The sequence below is a fragment of the Pteronotus mesoamericanus genome, unplaced genomic scaffold (genome assembly GCF_021234165.1).
Source record: "Pteronotus mesoamericanus isolate MK-2021 breed Mesoamerican mustached bat unplaced genomic scaffold, CSHL_Meso_final contig_116, whole genome shotgun sequence".
NCBI lineage: Eukaryota > Metazoa > Chordata > Mammalia > Chiroptera > Mormoopidae > Pteronotus > Pteronotus mesoamericanus.
Window position 1 is genome coordinate 10,155,558 of NW_026555027.1, and position 20,680 is coordinate 10,176,237.

Here is a 20,680-nt window from a genome sequence, read left to right on the forward strand (position 1 = left end):
AAGTGGGGAGATGGTGACGTCAAGACTGTGACTGACCCCTAACTGTGTGGTGGCGTCTCAGGGCCTCGTGACCCTGGGGAGAGGCCAGCCGCTCCCTTGGCGGGAGTCTCACCCTGTGTGGTTAAGGCCCCCGACTGTCCCAACAGCCAGGCAAGGACCTGGCGGGACCTCTGGACTCTGTCTAGAAGGGGACGTGGGTCCTGGCTGGGTGTGACCTTCCCTCCAGGCTCTCCCCGAAATCCATTGCAGCAGAAGAAACCGTGTCAGCTGCCTCTATTCATCCACTGAGATTTTTACTCTCAAACATGAATGAATAACCTTCATCAAACTCTTCAGGAAAATAAACAGAAAAGAGAATGATCTATATGAGAAAACAGAACAACTGAGAGAAAATAAAAATAATTCAGAGAAAAGAATGGTCTATCAATAATAAACCTTATTAATATGTGTAGAGCATTTAGTAAGAGCAGAAATCAAATACCAGTTTGAAGGTCTAGAAAATAGCTCGGCTCATGTCACCTGAGCAAGCCGTTGGCGCAGCGCTGGGTGTTGGGATGGAAGACGCCACCCTCCTCACGGAGCCCCGTTCCCGTGAGGGGAGGGGCAGTGAGTCAAGTGACTCTCCAGCAGCTCGAGCAGAAAGATGTAAAACCCAAAAGCGTTGGGAAGGGCACGGCACTCATGCAACGGACCTGACGTCTGCCCAGCAGCCTTTCAGAAGAGAAGCTGGAAGCAATACTAGGAGAAAATGTCTTGCTACTGAGGGAGCCACAAGCCCTGAAACTGAGAAGGAGCACTAAGTACTGAGCAGAATTAACTTTCCGAGGGTCCATCCCTGGCCCATCTTACGGGATCTCAGAACATGACACTCGTCCATGCACCAGGGGCCACCCTGAGTGATGAAATGCCTTCCAGTTCTGAGGAGAAAATACGTTTATTGTAGCATTTTTTATTTAATCAAATAGTAATCAGGCATTTGGATAAAGTGATAATGATCAGGTTTTATTCAAGGATTCAGAGGCTCTATCTCCAGTGTTTATTTTTGGAGGAAAAAAACAAAAGGAGTCTGCATACTCTAGCAATGCCTCAGGAAGCAAGCCTGGGGATCCCAGGAACAATACCTTGCGTGTCAGCAGCCTGATGACAGGACAACTCGGGAGAGAGTGAGTGTGTTCTCACAAGTAACCTGAGAAGCTGCTGGTCTTTAAACGGTGAAAGCACAACAAAACACCAAGGAGACGGAAACTCCTGGACACCCAAAGAGCTGTTCGGGAAAGCAGAGGTTCAGTGTAAACCACGGAAGCCTAGGGTCCATGATGGTTAGTTTTCTGCGTCGCCCTGACTGGCCACGGACACCTAGAATATGCTTTCTTTCTGGGGCACTCGGGGAGGGTGTTTGCGGGGGGTCAGCATTGATGAGTGGACTCAGTAAGCAAACCGCCCCCCCAGGGCGGGGCCCAGCCACAGTGGATCCACCGAGGCCTGCATGCAAGGCGCTCGTCCCTTTTTCCTGCCTGGCTGATGGAGCTGGGCCATCTCGTCTCACCGTCCCCGGTTGGCTGGGACTCACACCATTGGCCCGCTGGGTCTCTGCCTCTGGGCTCAGACGGCGCTCCACCACCAGCTGTCCTGTGTCTGCAGCTCGCAGGTGGCAGGTTGTGGGACCTCTCAGCCTCCGCCACCTTGGGAGCCCGTCCCTCATCGGAACTCTCCACACACCCTACGGTTCTGTCTCGCAGGGGGCCCTGCCTGATTACAGATGTGATTTAGAGCAGTTGCTGAAAGTTGAGACAGAGACTCCATTCGCTGCGGGGTCTCTCAGTGGTCTCCCTTCAGTGACAGACTTGATAATGAATGAACACTTTGTTCTCTCAAGTCTGTCACGCGACTCGGCTCTGAAGTGCATCACGTGGTCCTGAGTAGTTGAATCCAAACTCGTCACCTGTACAGGGTACTTTGCCTGCACTGCACTAAAACTGAACATTGGCTACAAAGGGAGAGTATAAAAGGCCAGGTGCCTTGGCCACGTGAAGCGGGACTCATCAGTAACTCTCAGAGGAGAGAGGGAACCAGGCTAAGCTGGTTTCTTAGAATACACGCGTCAGAAGAGACAAGCGGAGCCACAGGTACACTTAGCAGAATCATGGTCTTGAGCAGATGTGTGAAAATGAATGAAGCATTTGGTCCCAGAAACTGTTCAAATGTAGGAAGAAAACATGTTAAGAAGTCGGATCTTGGTCGTACTTGTTTTTATCTTGGCATTGGGCACATGAGGCGGGGTGGCCCAGTATCAGGACCTGAGATAAGACGGGGTTTGCTGTCCACGCACGGGCTGCCCCACCTTCCAGCTCTGCTGCCCGAGCGGCTCCGAAGCGCTGTGAGGTCACGTGATTTTCGGTGCTGTGGCCCTTCTGCCCACCCCCAGCGGACAGTGCATTTCTGGGCAGCAGGAGGTGGCGCTGCACTGGTGTGAGTCCACCAGGCCCCCCACACCTGCCCTGAGGGGCTCTATGTCACCTCGCCTGTCTCTCCCCTGCAGGCATCAGCAACGCAGAAGCGCGGCAGCCGGGGAAGGCACCCAACTTCAGCGTCAACTGGACAGTGGGCGACTCGGCCATCGAGGTCATCAACGCCACGACCGGCAAGGACGAGCTGGGCCGAGCGTCGCGCCTGTGTAAGCACGCGTTGTACTGTCGCTGGATGCGTGTGCACGGCAAGGTACTGAGGCGCTCCCATGGCAACGCCCGCCCCTCTCCCCACCGCTCCTCCCTGTTGCAGCCCGCCACCATCCTCACGGCCCTTCCCAACCTGTCCCGGCTGGTGGCACTCAGCCTAAACCCTGGCCCGGGCTCTTCAAATTTAAAGCAGCTCAGCCTCAGAGGCAGCTTTTCCTTCCCCACCCCTCCCGCCAGGAACCTTCTGTCACCTCAGAGGAAGGAGCAGGCGCCCGGAAGGACCAGCATTGCTGGGCTCAGTTACCCCTGCCGGGAAGGGTTTTGGACCCTTTTTCTGCAGTAGCAGCAGCAGGGCCCTTTTTCCACCAAATAAACCCTTACAGAGTAAATCAGTGTGTCACTATTTTTCATTGATTCGCAAGTCAGTAGTGTGTGTTTGTTACGGAGCTGGCGTTGACCCTGATGTGGAGGAGCAGAGTTTGCAGCAGCTCACACAGGAGGTAGCCAGCCGGGGTGGGGGTGGGGCTCCAGTGGTCAAGCGTAGTGTCACCGTGGTTTCTGAACAGCTACGATGTTGAAAATGGACATTTGGACCCACTGTCCAGGGGTGGCCAATAGCACTGCCTGTTTCCCCGCAGGCTGCCCTGGGTGGGCAGTGCGGACCCCGGGACGGGGCTCCCAGGCTCCGTTCTATGGGAGAATAGTCCTTCTGTGGGAAGCCCCTGCACTTGGCGACCCCCCCTAAGTCAGCACAGTACTAAATATCATTTTTTGAACATCATCTTGGGTTTTAGCTTCTCCTGTTACTTCTTAAATGGTCGTACTTGTTTTTTATCTTCACACAGGTTCCCTCCCACTTACTGCGCTCCAAGATCACCAAGCCCAACATGTACCATGAGTCCAAGCTGGTGGCGAAGGAATACCAGGCAGCCAAGGCCTGCCTGTTCCGCGCGTTCATCAAGGCGGGGCTGGGCGCCTGGGTGGAGAAGCCCACTGAGCAGGACCAGTTTGCTCTCACACCCTGACCGTCGGTGGGGACGTGGAGGTGCCTGGTGTCCGGCCGTGTCCCCAGAACCCCCCATCTGCCCTGGGGACAGCATGCAGCGGAAGGCGGGGTGGGGTGGCTGGGTCTGGTGCCGACCTCTGGCGCCTCTGCAGCGCCCTCTCCCCGCCCAGTTGCCCAGCGACTGCTTTCCATCTCAGTTTACGATAGAAATTGAGTTCTACTGAGTAGGGCTTCCTTAAGCTTAGGACTTAGCGGTTACTTCGTGTGAAATTCTTGAATAAATAATTTATTCAGAGCTAGGAATGTGGTTTATAAAATAAGAAGTAATTATGTCAGGTCACTCTTATGCCACATTATTTTAATTGCAAAAAAAAGCATTATATATATATATATATATATATGCAGGAAAAGAGAAAGTAGAGGTAGGAAGTAGTAGCCTAAAGAGAGTTCCCGCGCCCACATGTCCCCACACCAGCTGCCCGCAGGCGGCGCCCGGCCTGCGGCCGAGAGGGCCCGCAGCGTCCGGCCACGTCCCTGCAGCCTCAGCTCCTCCAGAAGCTCCTGTGCTCCTCGCAGGATCACATCACAGAAAACTTTTCTTGGTTTACTTCTAATCAACCAGATGTAAACGTGGCCATCCCTGTGGGGTTTGAAACAGTGTTTAGCCGTTAGGACGAGCGGTGTGCTTCAGGGCTGCCGCACTGTAACCAGCCTGACCCCGCTCCTTCCTCGGGGCCCATGGGGCAGGCGGCCAGCCAGAGGGCCTCGTGGGACCGAAGGAGAATTAAGGTCGTAGATGTTCATTTTGAAAAACACCACTTAAGGCATATTTTTAAACTATTCTTTCCAGGTTTATCAAAGACATGTTTGAAAAATAAGTATTCAGGATGATAGCTGGCCACACAGCGGGCCGCACGCATAGTCGTGGCAGGGACGGGGGTGCTGCTGGCATCTGTGGGGAGCCAGGGGCTTTGCCCAACACCGTATGGCACCCAGGATGGCCCAGGGCAGCTGAGCGAGGGGGTTGGGCAGGTCAAGGCCCGGCGCCCCGACCTGTGCTCGGAGGCCCACGCCAGCCACCCGTGGCTGCCATCAGGGTCAGAGCGGAGTGGACGGAGGGAGCGCCGCCCCCTGCCCTTGGCCGGCTTGTAGTGCCGGGGGCTCCTGTGGTGCCAGGGGCGGAGACGGGCACTCCCCACCCTGCAGCGGAATCCAGAGCGTCACCTGTGTGGCATCGACCTGTGCGCCCGATGTCCTGCGTCCTTGCTGGCTGAGAACGTGAGGAACAGGAGCAGAGCATGGAGCCCTGTAGTGGTCATGTCCAGGGGAGCTGCCGCCCAGGACACACAGGGCCAGAACTGCCCAGGTTCCGGGATGAGCGTCGCCCACACCGGCCTCTGCCTTGTGTAGGGCGGTTGCTCATCCTGAGTCCGTCAGAGGGCGGGCTCGGGCCCCTGTTACAGGACAGGGTCTGGGGGTGCTGGGCCCTCCGCAGCGCAGGCTCCCCTGGCCCAGAAGAACATCCTGAGAGGCCCTGCGTTTTTATTCTTCTCTCTGAAAGTGGTATTTTTTCTAATGGGGGTTGGGAGATGGACTTAGTTTTTAAAAAAGATGTGGATTTTGACGACAAAGCCCAGAGGAAATACATTCCATAGACATGCACTGTCCCGTGTGTCTGGCCTTCCCTCGCATCAGGTGATGGTTGAAGTCAGTGTGAGTCTCCCTCCAGCCCCAGGTGAACGATGCCCTACTGTGTGCGGTCCCCGTGGCACCCGAGCTGTGCACCTCTCCCGGGCCGGGTTGTGTGACCCTCCAGGGCAGGCCCCATGCAGGGCTCGGCTCTGAGAGCCCTCAGGCCTGACCCGCGGTTGCCGGGGAGAAAGGTGGGAGGTTGGGGGGTGGGGAGTCAGGAGGCCTGCCGGGCATCCTCTAGGACAGACAGCCGGAGCCACTCATCTGTGAGCAGGATGGGGGGGGCGGTGAACAAAGCCTGAGACAAAGCAGGAAACTTAGCACTTTAAATCGCCCCTCCCTCCTGAGCCCACAGTGCAGCAGACACTCAGCGGTTTCCTTGAGGCGTTAATTTGCATCCAATGTCCTCAGCCTGGACCTTAGAGACTTCACAGTAAAGTTGCAATAACCAAGGACTTCGTTTTTTGAGAAACATGTTAGGTTCTGAGGACTCCTGATGAGAGGGGGCCAGGAGGGCTCCTGTCCTGCTCTGTTAGCGGCACCTGAAGTGCTGGCTCTGCGAGGGCCCTGGTCGTCATCCGCTCCAGGCTGCCGGGCAGCCATCCTGCTGGCGGGAAGGTTGGGTGAAGAGAAGTCTCGGGGGTGGGGGGCACGGGCGTGACATGAGCCAGGCGCCGCCAGGTCCGGCCGAGGCCAGGTCGTCCTCGCCACACGGCTCAGCCCTGCCCCCCCGCTCAGGGTCAGCTTCCGCCTCCTCTCAGGCAAGGGACACCAAAGAACTGCAGTTTTGATTCTGGGTCTTAATTTAACTTTTCATCATCTTTTCCTATTTTGAAGATTTTTATTGTAATCAAAAACAATTGTTTTAAAACGTCCAAGCCAACATCTCACAAGGTATTGATTTCTCTGGAATCTTTTTACTCAAGTACTTTCATTGGTCTCCAGACTCTAGAATCACTTTGTAAAGACAGTGCTCCTTGTACAGTAACGTCAAGTCGTCTCACCAAGCAGCCCCGGCTCTCGTCCCCCACTCCCCCCGTGAGGTCTGAGAATGGGACGGTGGCTGCTGTGTGGAGGCCGCGTGCTCCTTTCCTCACGAGAACCAAACCCAAAAATGCAACACAGGCGGATCTTCTCAATCCTAAAATACACCAAATATAAGGTCTGCCCTGGGCATACATTTGACCAAGGAAGAGAAATAAAATCAGCTGGCTTTTCCACCTCTAAATTCTGTGAAATTTCTCAAAAGATGTCTTTTTACCGCCCCAACTGTATAAATGGGGAAGGGCAGAGTCCTTGTGATCATGCATGTCCAGCTTTGTGTGTCCTTGTCCCTGGCGTGTCCTGTGACCACCTCTCCGTGGCCCGAGGCCGGCCCGCAGCACACAGTATGTCCACACAATGGGAGGGTGGGGAGGGGTCAGGGTCTGACCCAATCGTGACTTGGCAGCCTGTTCTGGCAACGTTGGCTATACTTCCCTGTTCACCATTTGGGGGGTCAAGCCCCCAGCCCCAAGAACACCTGTTTGGGCTCCAGTGTGGGCTGATAGTGCATGAGGGACTGGGGCGTCCTTCTGGACATGACCGTGAGCAGCTAAAGGCACGATCCGTGGAATGTTCATGGAGAGAGCCCTGAAAGCTTCTCCAGACTTGAAGTTGTATGCTTTTAATTTGACTTTAGAATTTGGACACTTTATATGAACACCATTCAGCCAAGAAACCGTCTCTAAGATACACTCTTCAGTGTTCTCGTATGTATATTGATGTATATACCACACGTTACCACCTGCATGAGCTCCTCACGCACCAAGACCAGTGGGACCGAGCATGAGACGCTGTCACGTAGACAAAGGATTTGCAATGTCCTCAATAAAACAAAGCGTTTCACTACCACAGTGTTGCTGAGAGTTTCCTTCCCAGTCCTTTCTCTCCTTGGTCCGCTGACAGGCCAGGTCCGGGGTCAGTCACCGTCTGGTGCAAGTGAGCTGTGCTGCGCCCGGTTCCTCCCCATGTGGGGACAGGCTCTCTGGGCACCTGCCCCCCTCACATTCTTGGCTTTTTCACCATTTTCCTGAGCATGTTAGCAGCTTCCACATATAAGGTGTGCGGAGAACAGCTTGAGCTGCCCCCTCTGGGTCCCCTCCACAAAGAGGGATGATGACATAAGCCCAGTTACCTATAGGACATGTGAGGGTGACATGGATGGGGGAGGGGGGCACAGGAAAAACGTGGACACCAAAAACAGGCCATGAACCATGTAGACAGGCTGTTCGGACTCAGCAAGGACCAGACAGACAAGGTCTTTGGGTCCAGGGGGGCCCAGATAGATGGGACGCTCGGGCCCAGTGAGACAACACAGCTACCAAGTGACGAGGTAGAACTAAGTTAGGACTAACATCCCAGAAAGACATTCATGGCAAACCGTGTAGAGCATCTGTGGTCATGCGGAAGCCCAGGGGCACCGGGCAAGCGCTCTGGCCAGGGAGGGTGGGAGGGACCAAGTCTGCTCACAGTGTGTGGAAGACAGGGTTTGAGGTGATTTTTAGTTTCTTTTTCTTTTTTTCTTACACATTTGTCAGTGTTTCTACAATTAAGTGAAAAACAAGCATGAAATGTTTAGAGAAGTCAAAAGCCCCATGCAAATAAAAAGCAGCCGTGTTAGAGACAAATCATTCTCTCTATTGCATCGATTTTGAACCTGTTCTTCCTTCTCATACAATAAAAGCAGCAGTATAATGAAAACATGTTGCATTTTAAAAAAAACAAGCTTCAGAGAAGAGACGGCGGCAGCAGGGGGGGCAGGGCAGCATCTTCTTACAAGCTCAGCCCAGGTTCCCGTGGTGTTCTCTGTGGCATCGCGTGGCATCAAGGCCACATGTCTGGGGTGCAACCATCCAGTGCCGGAGCAGACCTCTGAGCTCGACAAAGACCACCGCCCTCAAGGAGCTCTTGTTCTCCTGGGAAGGGACTGAAATAAACACACTGGACAGACTGATGCCCAGTGGGACCTCAGGAAAGAAGAAACAGCTTCTCTGGGAAGGTTTGGAGCTGAAAGAGCAATTGCATGATAAATCATTAAATTATTTAATAATTGTTAACTAAAATGTAAAATTAAACAGTGAATTTTAATTATTTAATAATGTCAGCCCCGGCTGGTGAGGCTCAGCGGGTTGAGCGCATCCTGTAAACTGAAAGGTTGTGGGTTTGATTCCCTGTCAGGGCACATGCCTGCATTGCGGGTTCGGTCCCCAGTCAGGGTGCATGCGAGAGGCAGCCAATGAATCTTTCTTACATTGATATTTCTTTCCCTCTCTTTCTCTCCTTCCCTTCCCCTCTCTTGAAAGTCAATAAGCATGTCCTCAGGTGAAGATTTTTAAAAAGCATCAGTAAAGGCAGAGGGAACAGTTGAGGGAGCTGGCGGGCTGTGGGCTTTGTCCAGCAGCGGCGTCGGGCACTGAGGCTGAAGTTCCAGGAATTTGGGAACTGTAGTTGGGCATAGCCATTGCTTAAAATCACATTATATAAACTCACAATTATATTAACAACTAATGTTAATGTTAGTGTTAATGTTAGTGCTCAGAACTCATCACTTCTGCTTAGTCTGCTGCATTTCCCTGCCACCTGTGCCCTAGTTGTGCGCGGGACACACGACGCTGGATCCCCCCAATCGGAGGCACCCTCATGGCAGCGCCCGGGAACCCGCCCCCGCACCCTTCAGATGCCCACTTGGGCCTGATCTGTTGCTGTGATTGTCTCTTGACCTAAGAAGTGATGCAGAAAATACAGATTACATTTGAAATGCCCCGATGACATCGTGAATGGCACAAAAACTTGATGATGTTCCTGCAACATCTGAAAACTACCACCCCTGTGAGAAAAGAGCCCCCGTGGACCCAGCTCAGCTCTGACATGTGTCCTGTGGCTTCACCAGCACCTGCGTCAGGTGAAACGTGCCCCAGCATTGCTGTGAGAGCCGCGCTGGTTCATTGGGCTCGGCCCTGCACTGGCTGCATCCCACAGAACTACAAAGCCTCCCGGAGACCTGGCAGCTCTGTGGGACTGGCGATATAGCACATCGTATGTTTTACTGTTATTTATAAAGTGTGCTCTGCGCCTTCATACCTGTAAAATTGACAAGAACCTTGCGTACTCAGACATATGCGTATGGGGGGATGGGGACCTGGGGTTAAGCAGGTACCAGCACCCACTGGGTGCGGGTGTCCTCCCGAGCAAGATCGGGGCACTGCCAAGGCCCTGCGGGGCTGAGTCTGGGGGTTAGTCGACCTCTGGCAGTTGCTGCCCCCACCTGTCCCCACCACCCAGGATGCGCGAATGCATCTCCTCCAACAGTGGCAGAGAGCAACGCGGACCTGAAGGACGAGGAGTGACTGAGCTCCCACGCTGGGAGCCCTGGGCACTGAAGTCTCACCCTCCCCCGACACACCACCTGGGCAAGTAGCCAACACACCAGGGAAAAATCCTCCTAACGAGAAATAAGACATTTGGAGAGTACAGGTATGGGAATAAAGAGTGGTAATATTGAATTAGCGATTCCATCAGAACATAGTCTAATATTTTAGGACAGTCTAAGATTTTAAAATGAGGCTCCCATTCTAAGAGGCAAGAAAACAAGAGAACCAGGCAGAAGTTGAAATAATGAGCACAATATGTGAGCTGAATGACAGAATGAACTTACAATCAGAAGGCCAGATGGAAAAGGAGGGGACAGAGGAAAAGGAATTACTAGAAATACCCAAATATTTGGACGCTGACGCGGAAGAGCTGACACCTGGAAAGAGGGTGTCCGGATGACTGTGGCCCCCGCCCAGGCGCTGTTAAATCCGTGCACCGAGAACGCATGACTTCGAGGGTGGAACGACCAGCCTGGGACTCCTTAAGAGAAAAAAAAAAACAAAACCTTGATAAATGGAGAAAAGGGCTAGAAGACAGTCTTGGCCAATTGTAGATAATCGTTGCAGCTGGTACATGGGAATTCATTATACTGTTCTCTCTACTTTGAAGTGTTTAAAACTTTTCATGAGGAATTTTAAAAGTCCGAGCATAGACTTTTTAAAACATCATTTTTATGTTATGCTAAGTGCCCAGGGATTTTTTAAAAGCACAAAAGCAGGTAATGTACACACACACACACACACACACACACACACACAATATAATGCTGTGAAGTGTAAACTTTCCAATTTAAAAAATAAAGGAAGTATCCAGCAGGTTTTTAAATTGCAATCGTTTACTTCCCTAGAGAGTCACCTGAAACAGGTCTTCGTGCAGGTGAGCCACGCATGCAGCGGCTGACTTCTGCCCTTGCTCCCCTGCCTGGTTTTGCCCGCTGTGTTAGTCACTCTGACATAACTGGCATTTTTTTTTTACCGGTCCCTCGTGAAATGTAAACTCCGTGGGGTCGGAGACATTGGTTTGTTCAGGGCTGGTCCCGCCCGGCTGCAGACAGTTTCCGAATAAGGGTCCTGAACAAATAAAATCAGCCCATCGCCTCGGAGCTTTGCCACACCGAGGCCCACACTGGAAGCAGCTTGGATGAGATGCTTCAGTGGAGAAACAACGTTTGCTAATCAGTATGTTGGCAAGTCTGTGGCGGCTTTTAAAAAGCGAAGCTCCAAGTAAAAGAAAACCCACGCCCGTAATAACACAGAATGTGCAGTCTGGGAAACGTCAGCGTGGCGAAAGCTGCAGGGATGCGAACTCGATGGATCTGAGAGTATATTTAGGCTTTTGTCTCATCGCGGTGGAAACAGAGGCATCCATTATTTTTATAATAAACACTGTTAAAAATTTTATTTGATTCTAGTTAATGAGGAGAGTAGCAATATGTTAAAACCCATTCCATAGAGAATTTGACTCTGTTAGGTTAAATGAATTTGACCTTTTATCTGCTTGTCTCTGGCAGAAAACAGTAAGGCAGAAACGGATGCCAAGAACTGGTGGACAGTTTCTGGCCTCATGAATATTGAGCGCCTCATGAATATTGAGTGCCTGCCTGGAACGCCCCTCCAAGTCAGCTGACTGACATTTAATTTCATGCATCAAACAAGCTACGTGCTTCTCTACCCATTTCTAATGTTTTATAGATAGAGTCAATATTCTTAAATAATATTGCAAACACATTGCAATGTGTCAACTAACAGGCTGCTTAGCTTTTAGCAATATATACATTTCTTTTTCATTAAACACAAAGGAAACTTTGAATATGAAGCTTAACAGAGTTAATGAAGGAGGATTTTGTAAGATGAATTTCATATTTAACCTTTAGCTGCTGGAAATAATGTTCAATACACACATATATACAAATTCCTTATCATTCTCCTCACTTAGCAATGAACCTAAAAGTTTACCCGCATATTTCACTATTGTTACACAGTGAGGAAAGTGACATATTATAAAGAGGGTCTATTAGTTATGTTAAATCTACATGGTTTAAGTCTTGCCTCTACTTATCAGCTGTGTTCTATAATTTTATTTCTTAGGGGTTTTCTTTTTGAATGTCCTAAAAAGCATGTTAACACTTTTATTTGAATTGAAAAAGCAAGTCAGACCTTTTCTGACAGAAAAAGTCCACTGTGACTCACTGGCTTGATGAGGAGACTCCCATGACAGGGAGGACCTTGGCCATAAACAGGATGGACTAAACCTGCAACTTCAAGGTTTGATGAAGATACATTGGAAATAACAATGTAGTCAAAGCCTTTTGTTGGAAAATGTTGAATTGGTGAAAAAAAAAATCAATGAAATTAACATTTTTAATGTTCCTAACCCCCTCAGAATACATCAGGTTAAACAAGGTACCACTAAGTGACAGAATCATGGATAAGGGACAATCTTTGATAGGCCCAGATGAGGCCTGTCCTGTAAATGTTCCAAAAACTGAGAATGGCAAGTTAGCAAACACTTTCATAGTCAACTAGTTTCCAGTCCTTTGCATTGAAAACATTTGAATGAAAGCTTCAATGAGTTGACAGTTGATAAAGCATTAAAATAAGTTTTACAATTTTTACAATTATTTCAGATCACCTCTGATTTGGGGGATATTACTTAGGCATTCTAAAACTATTCAGGGATAGTCTATAATGCACCCTTCTCCAGTGTCCCTGCAGCATGTCCTAACATTCATGCCTGTAACATGGTGCTGGTGTCACCTGTGGGGAGCAGAAGCTCCCGGTCCCTGCCTGACACCGGGCCATCCAGCTGGAAAACAGCCCTTCGTCTCATTAAGATGCGTTTACCCAAAGATTTCACTTTCATGTGTGATAGATATCGATCCATGTTTGTAACACGTTTATGTTGTTTCAGAAATTGTGACCTGAGAGTATTTGAGACACTAATGTAATCCAGAGACTATTAAAAACAGCTAAAGCCTTTTGTTCACGGGAAACGCTGGGGGAGGGGTGTGGGGAGACAGACGATGGTACCAGGTGCAGAGTGAATGGGGAGGCTGGGGGTGGAAGGCGGAAGACAGGGGCGGGGGCGGAGGGCGGGAGACGGGGCGGACGGTGGAAGGAGGATGGTGGAGGTACCATCTCTTCCGCATCTAGACCCCGGCGAGTTCCCAGCTCCTCCCTGCCACACGTGGCCACACTGCTGCGTAGGTCGTGATTGTGGCCGCACTGGTCTCTGGAGGCTTTCCCGACCCCACCTTGAGAGGCTTGGCTCTCATTTTCTCTGAGAGTTTCAGACGGTAAAAGCAACAAGGGAGTGGATGCTCGGGTAGCAGGTGACCTGACATGACAGAGCCTGAGGAGGAGGCTCAGGAGGCTCCAGTGTTGGGGGTGTGGTGGGGAGCCAGAGAAACGGGCTGGAAGGCTTGAAGGACATGTGGGGTGCAAGGGCACTGGGCTTGGGGGGGCAGAGGAGGAGGTGGTATGAGTGGTAATAGGGGACATGTATCTTGGGGGGCATGGGACCCGGGTGCATGGGGATGCTGGGGACCTTGGCAGCCCTGTGCCTTCTCCTGGTGCCCCAGGGCCTTTGCTCAGGCTCTGTCTGCAGAGAGGTTGGTCACCTCAAACCTGAGAGGCCGGTGTGGGCTTTCCACCAAATCCAGTGACCCCGGGCCCCCTGCCCCGGCTCATGCAGGCCCGTGGGGCACTAAGAGGCCACTGGATGTGGCCGGCACTGGGCCCTCCCTGGGCTGCCCTCTGTCAGGGTCGGTGGGGCACCCTGCTGTGTGTGCCAGGTCCACTCCCCATGGCCTCATTTTGGGGAGAAAGAACTGTGTCTTCTCAGCAAGAGAACTGAGCAGTTGAGCGGGACAGGCTTACATGGAGCTGGAATATTTTTAAGCGAATTCAGATGAGTGACCTTCAAACCAGTGTTTGTCTTTCTGCTTTTGCCCGGAACTAATCTGCTTTGCGCAGGTACCTGGGTGACCCGGGAAGCTGGGATCCGTGACACTCCAGTTTACTCTTTATTAAAGGAACAGTCCAGCCCTGGCTGGTGTGGCTCAGTGCGTTGAACGCCAGCCTGTGAAGCAAAAGGTCACAAAGTTCGATTCTTAGGGCACATGCCTGGGTTGCAGGCCAGGTCCCCAGTTGGGGGTGCACGAGAGGCAACCACACACTGATGTTTCTCTCCCTCTCTTTCTCCCTCCTTTCCCCTCGCTCTAAAAATAAATAAATAAAAATCTAAAATAATTTTTTTTTAATATTTAAAAAAAAGTCCATTCTCACTTGTGCTTGTTGTTTATTCTAGAGCTTCCCTCGCAGACAGCTTGCGCTTGGACACAAAACAGTTGAAGTAGGGACACTCTGCTGGAGTTGTCAGGTTGTCTTATACTTAACTATTCTCAGCAGAAATGCTGACTGTGGGTGGGACATTGTCACCTGCCAGGCAGAGCTGCCAGCCCCAGCCCTCCCGTTGCCACCGTGCCCGGCGACTGGTGTTGGGGGCGTGCCAGCCCCTATCAGCTCCCGTCACCTGTGCTGGGTGCAGCGAGGGGACGGTAAGCTCTTTAGGGTTACCTGTCTGTGGGTAAACTGGAAATGTCGTATGGCCAAAGCTCATTCCTGGTGACAAAGAGTGGCCTGGCCCGTGACGATTAAAGGAATAAGGCTGCATTTCAAAATCCATTATTGTCACTCAGTTTGCTGTGCTCAATTCTGCCATCACCCCTCCCCACAATAAAACTAGAAAATATAGAGAGAGTGTGCTGGGTGGGGCGGGGGGGCTCTGCTGAAGACACTGTTCAGTGGGCCGGACCTGCCTGCGTGTTAAAAGAACAGCAGGACTGGTTTGTATCGCAAAGGTCAAAACCCTGGCTACTTTGCTCTTAAATCAGTCGCGTGTCTGAAGCAACCAGTGGGTGTGACTGCAGCCACCAGGAGCCCCCCGTTTTCCCTGCCTCATCACTGTCTCTCCCACCCCATTCGTTGCCAATCCAGGGGCCCTCCGGCGACCCTTGGGTGGGGCCCCCGCCCCGACAAGCAGGGGTGGTTGTCCTGAAGACTGTGCTGTCATGCCAGGCGCCGTGCCCCCGGACCCGCCCGGCCACCGGCCTCTTGGATAGTGACAGGAATTCAGGGAAGGGGGCAGAAGGGAGGGACACAGGTGGCTATGTCCTCGAGCAGTGACACCAGAGGCTTCATACTGCAGGGAGGCAGTTCACTTCCTCTGTTTTCATATCTCAGGTTCTTTAAAGAACATAAAATTATACCAAGTAAAATGATAACAATGTATTATCAGTTTGTAACATATGAGATATATATATACACACACACATACATATGCACACACACATACAATAGCATAAAAGGGAAAGAGAGACTAGTGCCATGCAGGAGTGGTGTCTCTGTTTCTCACTGGAAGTAATTAGTATAAATCTGAAGTAGATTCTGATACAATGTATTTGGTAAACCTGAGAGTCGCTAGGATGAAAATAACCAAAAAACAAAAAACCAAACATAGGGAAGAAGTAATTAAAGAAATTAAAATGTTAACTTCAGAAAATATTCACTAAGTGCAAAAGAAAGTAGCAAAGTAGGAATGGATAAAAGAAGTAAAAGGTCACATGGCAGATGAATATCCAGCTATATCAATAATAACGTAAAATAGGAATGGATTAAATACAATCAAAAGGCATATATTATCCGGACGAAAAAATTTTGCTATACACTGCCTACAGGAGATACACTATAGGGTCAAAGACACAAAGGGACTGAAAATAAAGATGGAAAAAGAGATCATGGAAACAGGCCAGTACACTAGGAAGATACGATCGTTACAGTCACACACATGTACCTAACCACAGAGCACCCAGATACATGAGCGGGAAAGGACAGAGCTGAAGGAAGAAACAGGTAATTCAACAGTAACAGTGGGAGACTTCAATACGCTACTTTCAAAACTGGATAGAACAAATGGACCAAACACCCACAAGTACATCAGAGATGTGAACAACATTGAAACTAACTGAACCTACCACACTCACCTATAGAACACTCTACCCATGAAAGCCGAATACACATTCTCCCCAAAGGCACGAGGATCATTTCTCAGGATAGATTATATGCTGGGCCATAAAATAAGACAGCAAATGTACAAGTATTGACATAATGCATATTGACATATGCTCTTGGGTGACAAAGGAATGACATTAGGAATTAAGAACAGCCCTGGCTGGTGTGGCTCAGTGGGTTGAGCGCTGGCCTGAAAGCAAAAGGGTCACCTACTTGATTCCCAGTCAGGGCACGCGCCTGGGTTGTGGGCCGGGGCCCCAGCTGAGGGCGTGCGAGAGGCAATGGATCCATGTTTCTCTCACACATCGATGTTTCTCTCCCTCTCTCTCCCCGCTCTCTAAAAATAAATAAATAAAATCTTTAAAAAAAAAAAAAGGAATTAACAACAGAAGGAAATTTGGGAGATTCACAAGTATGTGAAAATTATATAATATGCTCCTAAATAACCAATGATTCAAATAAGAAATTAAAGAGGAAATTAGAAAATACTTTGTGATGAATTAAAATGTGGGCACAACATACTGAAACATGAGATGCTGCTAAAATACTGTTCTTAGGTGGAAATTTATAGCTATAAATGCCTGTATTAAAAAGGAAGAAAGTTCTATTATTTTGACGATTTGGTAGATTTCTCTTTGCGTATCTATAGATTTTTGCTTTATGTATTTTAAGTTTATATGATGATGATGCAAAATTCAAAATTTTCTGATGAATTGAACTTTTAAAAGGTCACTTGGTGGTAACCTTCTTTTCCACTAATAGTCTTAGTCCTAAGTCTATTTCACCTGATATTACTGTTAGCAAGTTCAACCTTCTACTGGTCAGCAGCAATTGGTTAGTCTTTTTCTAACTTTTGCCCTTCAATCTTTCCATGCCTTTCTTCATAAGATTAATCTCTTATAAAAAAAATGTATCTCTTGGTTTACCCTGGACAGCCACGGTTTATGCGGCCTCCTATGCACGCTATCTGGTTCACACTCCTTTTACTCTCCAAAGCACCCTGGTTTGGATTATAGAGCATGCGACTCCCCTGCTCACGAACAGTAGATATCTGGAATTCTAAAGCTATCCAATCTGAGACTATTTGTCTTTTAATGGTGTTATTTAGTCCACTTTTATACATTGTAACCGCTGACCAAGTTTGATTTATTTTTCTCATATTATTGCCTATTCCATCAATTCAAATTGTACCTTTTCACATATTAAAAGATGTGAAGTCAGGATGTGTCTTACAAATGATAAGAAAATATTATCAGGGTTTAATTGTCAGTGCTTTTTCTTCCTTAATTGTACACAAAATTATGGCAAGATTCACAGTAGACAACATTTCAGATCTGACATAGAAGCTTCTAATTTGTCCACTTCATAGCTTTTCCCTCCCTTCTTTCTTGCCTTTTTTTCCCTATTGATTGACAAGCCTTTGAGATCCTTTATGTCATTTCTTTCTTTCCTCCACTTGCACGTTGTGTTCTCTGTGACCATTCTTGCAGCAATTGCCTCATCATAAATACGTATTTAGTTAACAAAATCCACAGTAAACGGACACCTTTTTCTCTTCCAGAACAGCACAAGAAACAGAACACTGAAACTCTAATCACTACCACTCAGTTTAGGGGTCTCTTATCCTGTATGAGATTTTAGCAGAAATTAGACATTTTTTGGCTGTTAACACAGCCGATATTTGTTTCCTCCCCAACAGTTTCCGCTGTCCTTACCCACCAAGCCTACCATTCAGAATAACTTCCCTTCTATTAAAGTAGCACTCGTCCAACAGAACGTTCAGTGACAATGAACATGTTCCTACCTATGCTGTCCAAGGAGGTGGCTACCAGCCATGCGTGACTAGGGAGCAGCCGAAACGTGGCTAGTGTCACTGAGGAACTGAATGTTTTATTCTACTTAAATCAAATTTAAATTTAAAGAACAACATGTAGCTAATGGCTACAGCTCTAAATACAGCTCAATACAGCTCTAAAGCGTACTTTTCACATTTAATAAACATATTTTGGTATAAAACTCTTAAATTTCCTGTTTTATTTGAAAAAATGTACCCTCATTAGAGCAAGATATTCTAGAATTCTAGGTTGTGGTTTTTCTCACATTGGAATGCTATGATTATACCATTTTCTGGCTTCTATTGACATGGATGAGATGTTGACAGTCACTCCTTTGTAAATAATGTATTTTTTCTTTTTAGCTTTTTGAAAAGATCTCCTCTTTTCCTTGGTTTCTTCGGTTTCACTATCATATATGTAGATATAAATTTATTTTTATTTATTTTCCTTTGGATATATTGAGCTTACTGGATCTTTCAGATATCTTTATCTGAACAATTCTCAGCCATTGTCTCTTGAAATACTCTCCTCTGTTCTATCACTCCCTTCAACAATATTATTATATACATGGTTGATCCTCTATTTCTATCCTCTATGGTTTATAATCTTCTTTTAAGTTTTCCATATCTTTGTTTCTCAGGATTGTGATCTGGTATAATGTCTTTGGATCTGTTTTCCAGTTCACTGTGTCTCTCTTCAGCCATATCCAATCTATTGTTTAGATATTGGATTTTATGGTGACTGGTTGTCTTTGTTCATATGACTTTTGAACATCAACAGCATTTTTGCTTTGGAATTGTATTTGAGTTGAAATTCTCTGAGTTTTTGACTTGATTTTTTTTTCCTCAAAAATATTTGCATTTGCTTCTGTCACCTGGGGGATGCCATCAATATGGGACAGCTTTTGTAAACAATCAGTTTGAAATTTGGACCATATGGTTAGCACAAGTTTAAATCATCAACGTCATTGAGGTCTGTCCTCAGTTTATGAATTCTCTGAGGAGTTTTTTTCCCTTCCTCTATGTCAGGGCTGAGGTAGGAACATTTTGCATGCGTCCGTGAACTTCCGTGTGCTGGTTGTCTTTCGTTATTTGACGTCTCAGCTTTTTGAAGTGTGTTTCCCACCTTGGGACGATCGTTGCCCTCATTTCCTCTCTCCAAGGCTGTGCGCTGTCGGAGTTGCTCCGGGTCTGCAGGGCACTGGAGAAACCCCTCATCTGCAAGTGGGTTTTGACCCCGGGGTTCTGATTTTCCTCTTTTTAGTGCTTTGCAATTCCTTTGTTTTCATGATGGATCAGAGATGTATTTTATGTTTTCTTTTAATTCAGCTACCCAATTATTTTCTTCAGAAGAGTCGTCCAGAGCACCTAATCTGCCACACATAAGAAACAGAAGTCCCACGGCTGCTCCTCACGTCCGCTGTCCCTATGGTGTAGAAGTGCATCTCACCCAGGGTTCCCTAGGAAACAGAGCCTGAGGCCAGGATGAGAGAGCGAGGGACGGGGAAGCCACACGGGAGAGATGTGCTCGGTGCAGAGGGGGCCTCGCGGAGCTGGAATAACCCAGACTGGTGGCTACATCCACTGGGCACATAAGACTTCTCAGCACAGGCTGCTTGGAGAAAACCACCCTGGGGCAGCCCAGCAGGGGGTGTGGGAGGGCAAATGTGCCTGCCTGGCCCCTTCCTGCTGCCCACTTGCCACTGACCAAAGTTTGCCCCGCGGAATCGGCTGCCCTGTGTTGTGTGCCTGGCCTCTTCTCAGCCACTCTGGGTTCCACGTCCTCTGTGTCGCAGAGCGGTGTCTCACTCAGTTCCAGCCGTGGTAGGGGGGACATACGCTGGTCTGCCTGGCAGCCACGGTGGCTGAAGAGGGGCAGGAGGAGCAGGCGGTGCAGGGGAGTCATGCTGATGCCGAGCTGTGCGCTGGCCCTGTCCACCGCAACGCCACGGCTGCTGGACTGGGGGTCAATGTCGTTATGGGTCCTTGATTTCTGGATGATCTAAAACCTCACATCTTTAGAAGCAGCATAAACTGATTACATTCCCAACTGCCAGGCCCCTACTTCCCCCGAAGTCTCCCACCCATCCTCCCAGCCCCGGCCCTGCATCCCAGGATCAAGTCGTGTGAAGCTCTGGGTGGAGGTCATGGGGCAGAGGAGGGGTAATAGGCTCTGTCCCTTGGAGAGTAGGGGCCCTCGGCCCTCAGCCACAGCCTGTGGTCTGATGGGTACGTTTAGTTCAGAGGAAGCAGCAGGAAGCTGGCTTTGGTGGCAGGCGTATGAGTGCCCCGACACCAGCACCTTCTCAGCAGGTTTTCAGACCTTCCCTGACCCTGGTTCTTCCAGGGCAAAACTCAGGCCTCCACAGTAGCACTCGGTGGCGTCCCTGGGCGTGCCCTCCCTGCCCGTGAAGGGCCACAGGAACCTGCTCGAGTCCTGCACAGACCTCCCTGCATCACAACCCGGTCACCAACACTCTAATACACCAAGCAGTCGTTAGCAGGAGAAAGGGCACCCACACACTGTATTCATAACGCCTGTTGCCGAAGAGGTCACACTGGGCCATGGAACCAGCATCCCGTGGACCGGAACTTGGTCGGCGTGGCCAGATGGTTGCCCCTCCCCTGGCCCGGGAGGACCGCGTCCAGGTGAAGCAACATGCCCTTCAGGTGTGTGTGCTGGAGTGCGGAGGGCAGGAGGGACGGCCAGAGATGTGGGAACTGGAGAAAACCAGGCTCCTCCTCAGGCCCCACGTGCACCCGCTGACCCTCACTGCAGAGACGTTTTGAGATGACAAGTCAACAGGGTGAGGTGGGCATCCTTGGTGTCCTGCCCGGCCGACAAGAGGAAATTTGGGGGAGTGAAACCACAGAGAAAACTCCTTGCAGCGCTCAGTGGACCCCGCGGTGGATTAGCTGTGGGGGAATCTGTTATTTAAGGGACTTGGGATGGGCTGTGAGTCCTAATGGTGAGGGTAATGGGGCGGAC

At 49.5% G+C, this 20,680-nt stretch overlaps 1 protein-coding gene across 4 annotated transcripts in view; it reads left to right on the forward strand.

The window, feature by feature from the left end:
* Positions 1-5,640, forward strand: part of ADARB1 (adenosine deaminase RNA specific B1) — a 104,170-nt gene extending 98,530 nt beyond the window's left edge. The window contains exons 9-10 of one of the 4 annotated variants that reach the window (XM_054579134.1): positions 2,540-2,674; positions 3,521-5,640. In XM_054579134.1, the coding sequence (XP_054435109.1) occupies positions 2,540-2,674; positions 3,521-3,905 (520 nt within the window). In that variant the 3' untranslated portion in view covers positions 3,906-5,640. Of the gene's footprint in view, positions 1-2,539; positions 2,719-3,520 lie in introns of all 4 variants that reach the window. The other 3 variants (XM_054579126.1, XM_054579142.1, XM_054579150.1) reach the window with 3 other exon arrangements.
* Positions 5,641-20,680: the final 15,040 nt, after the last annotated feature.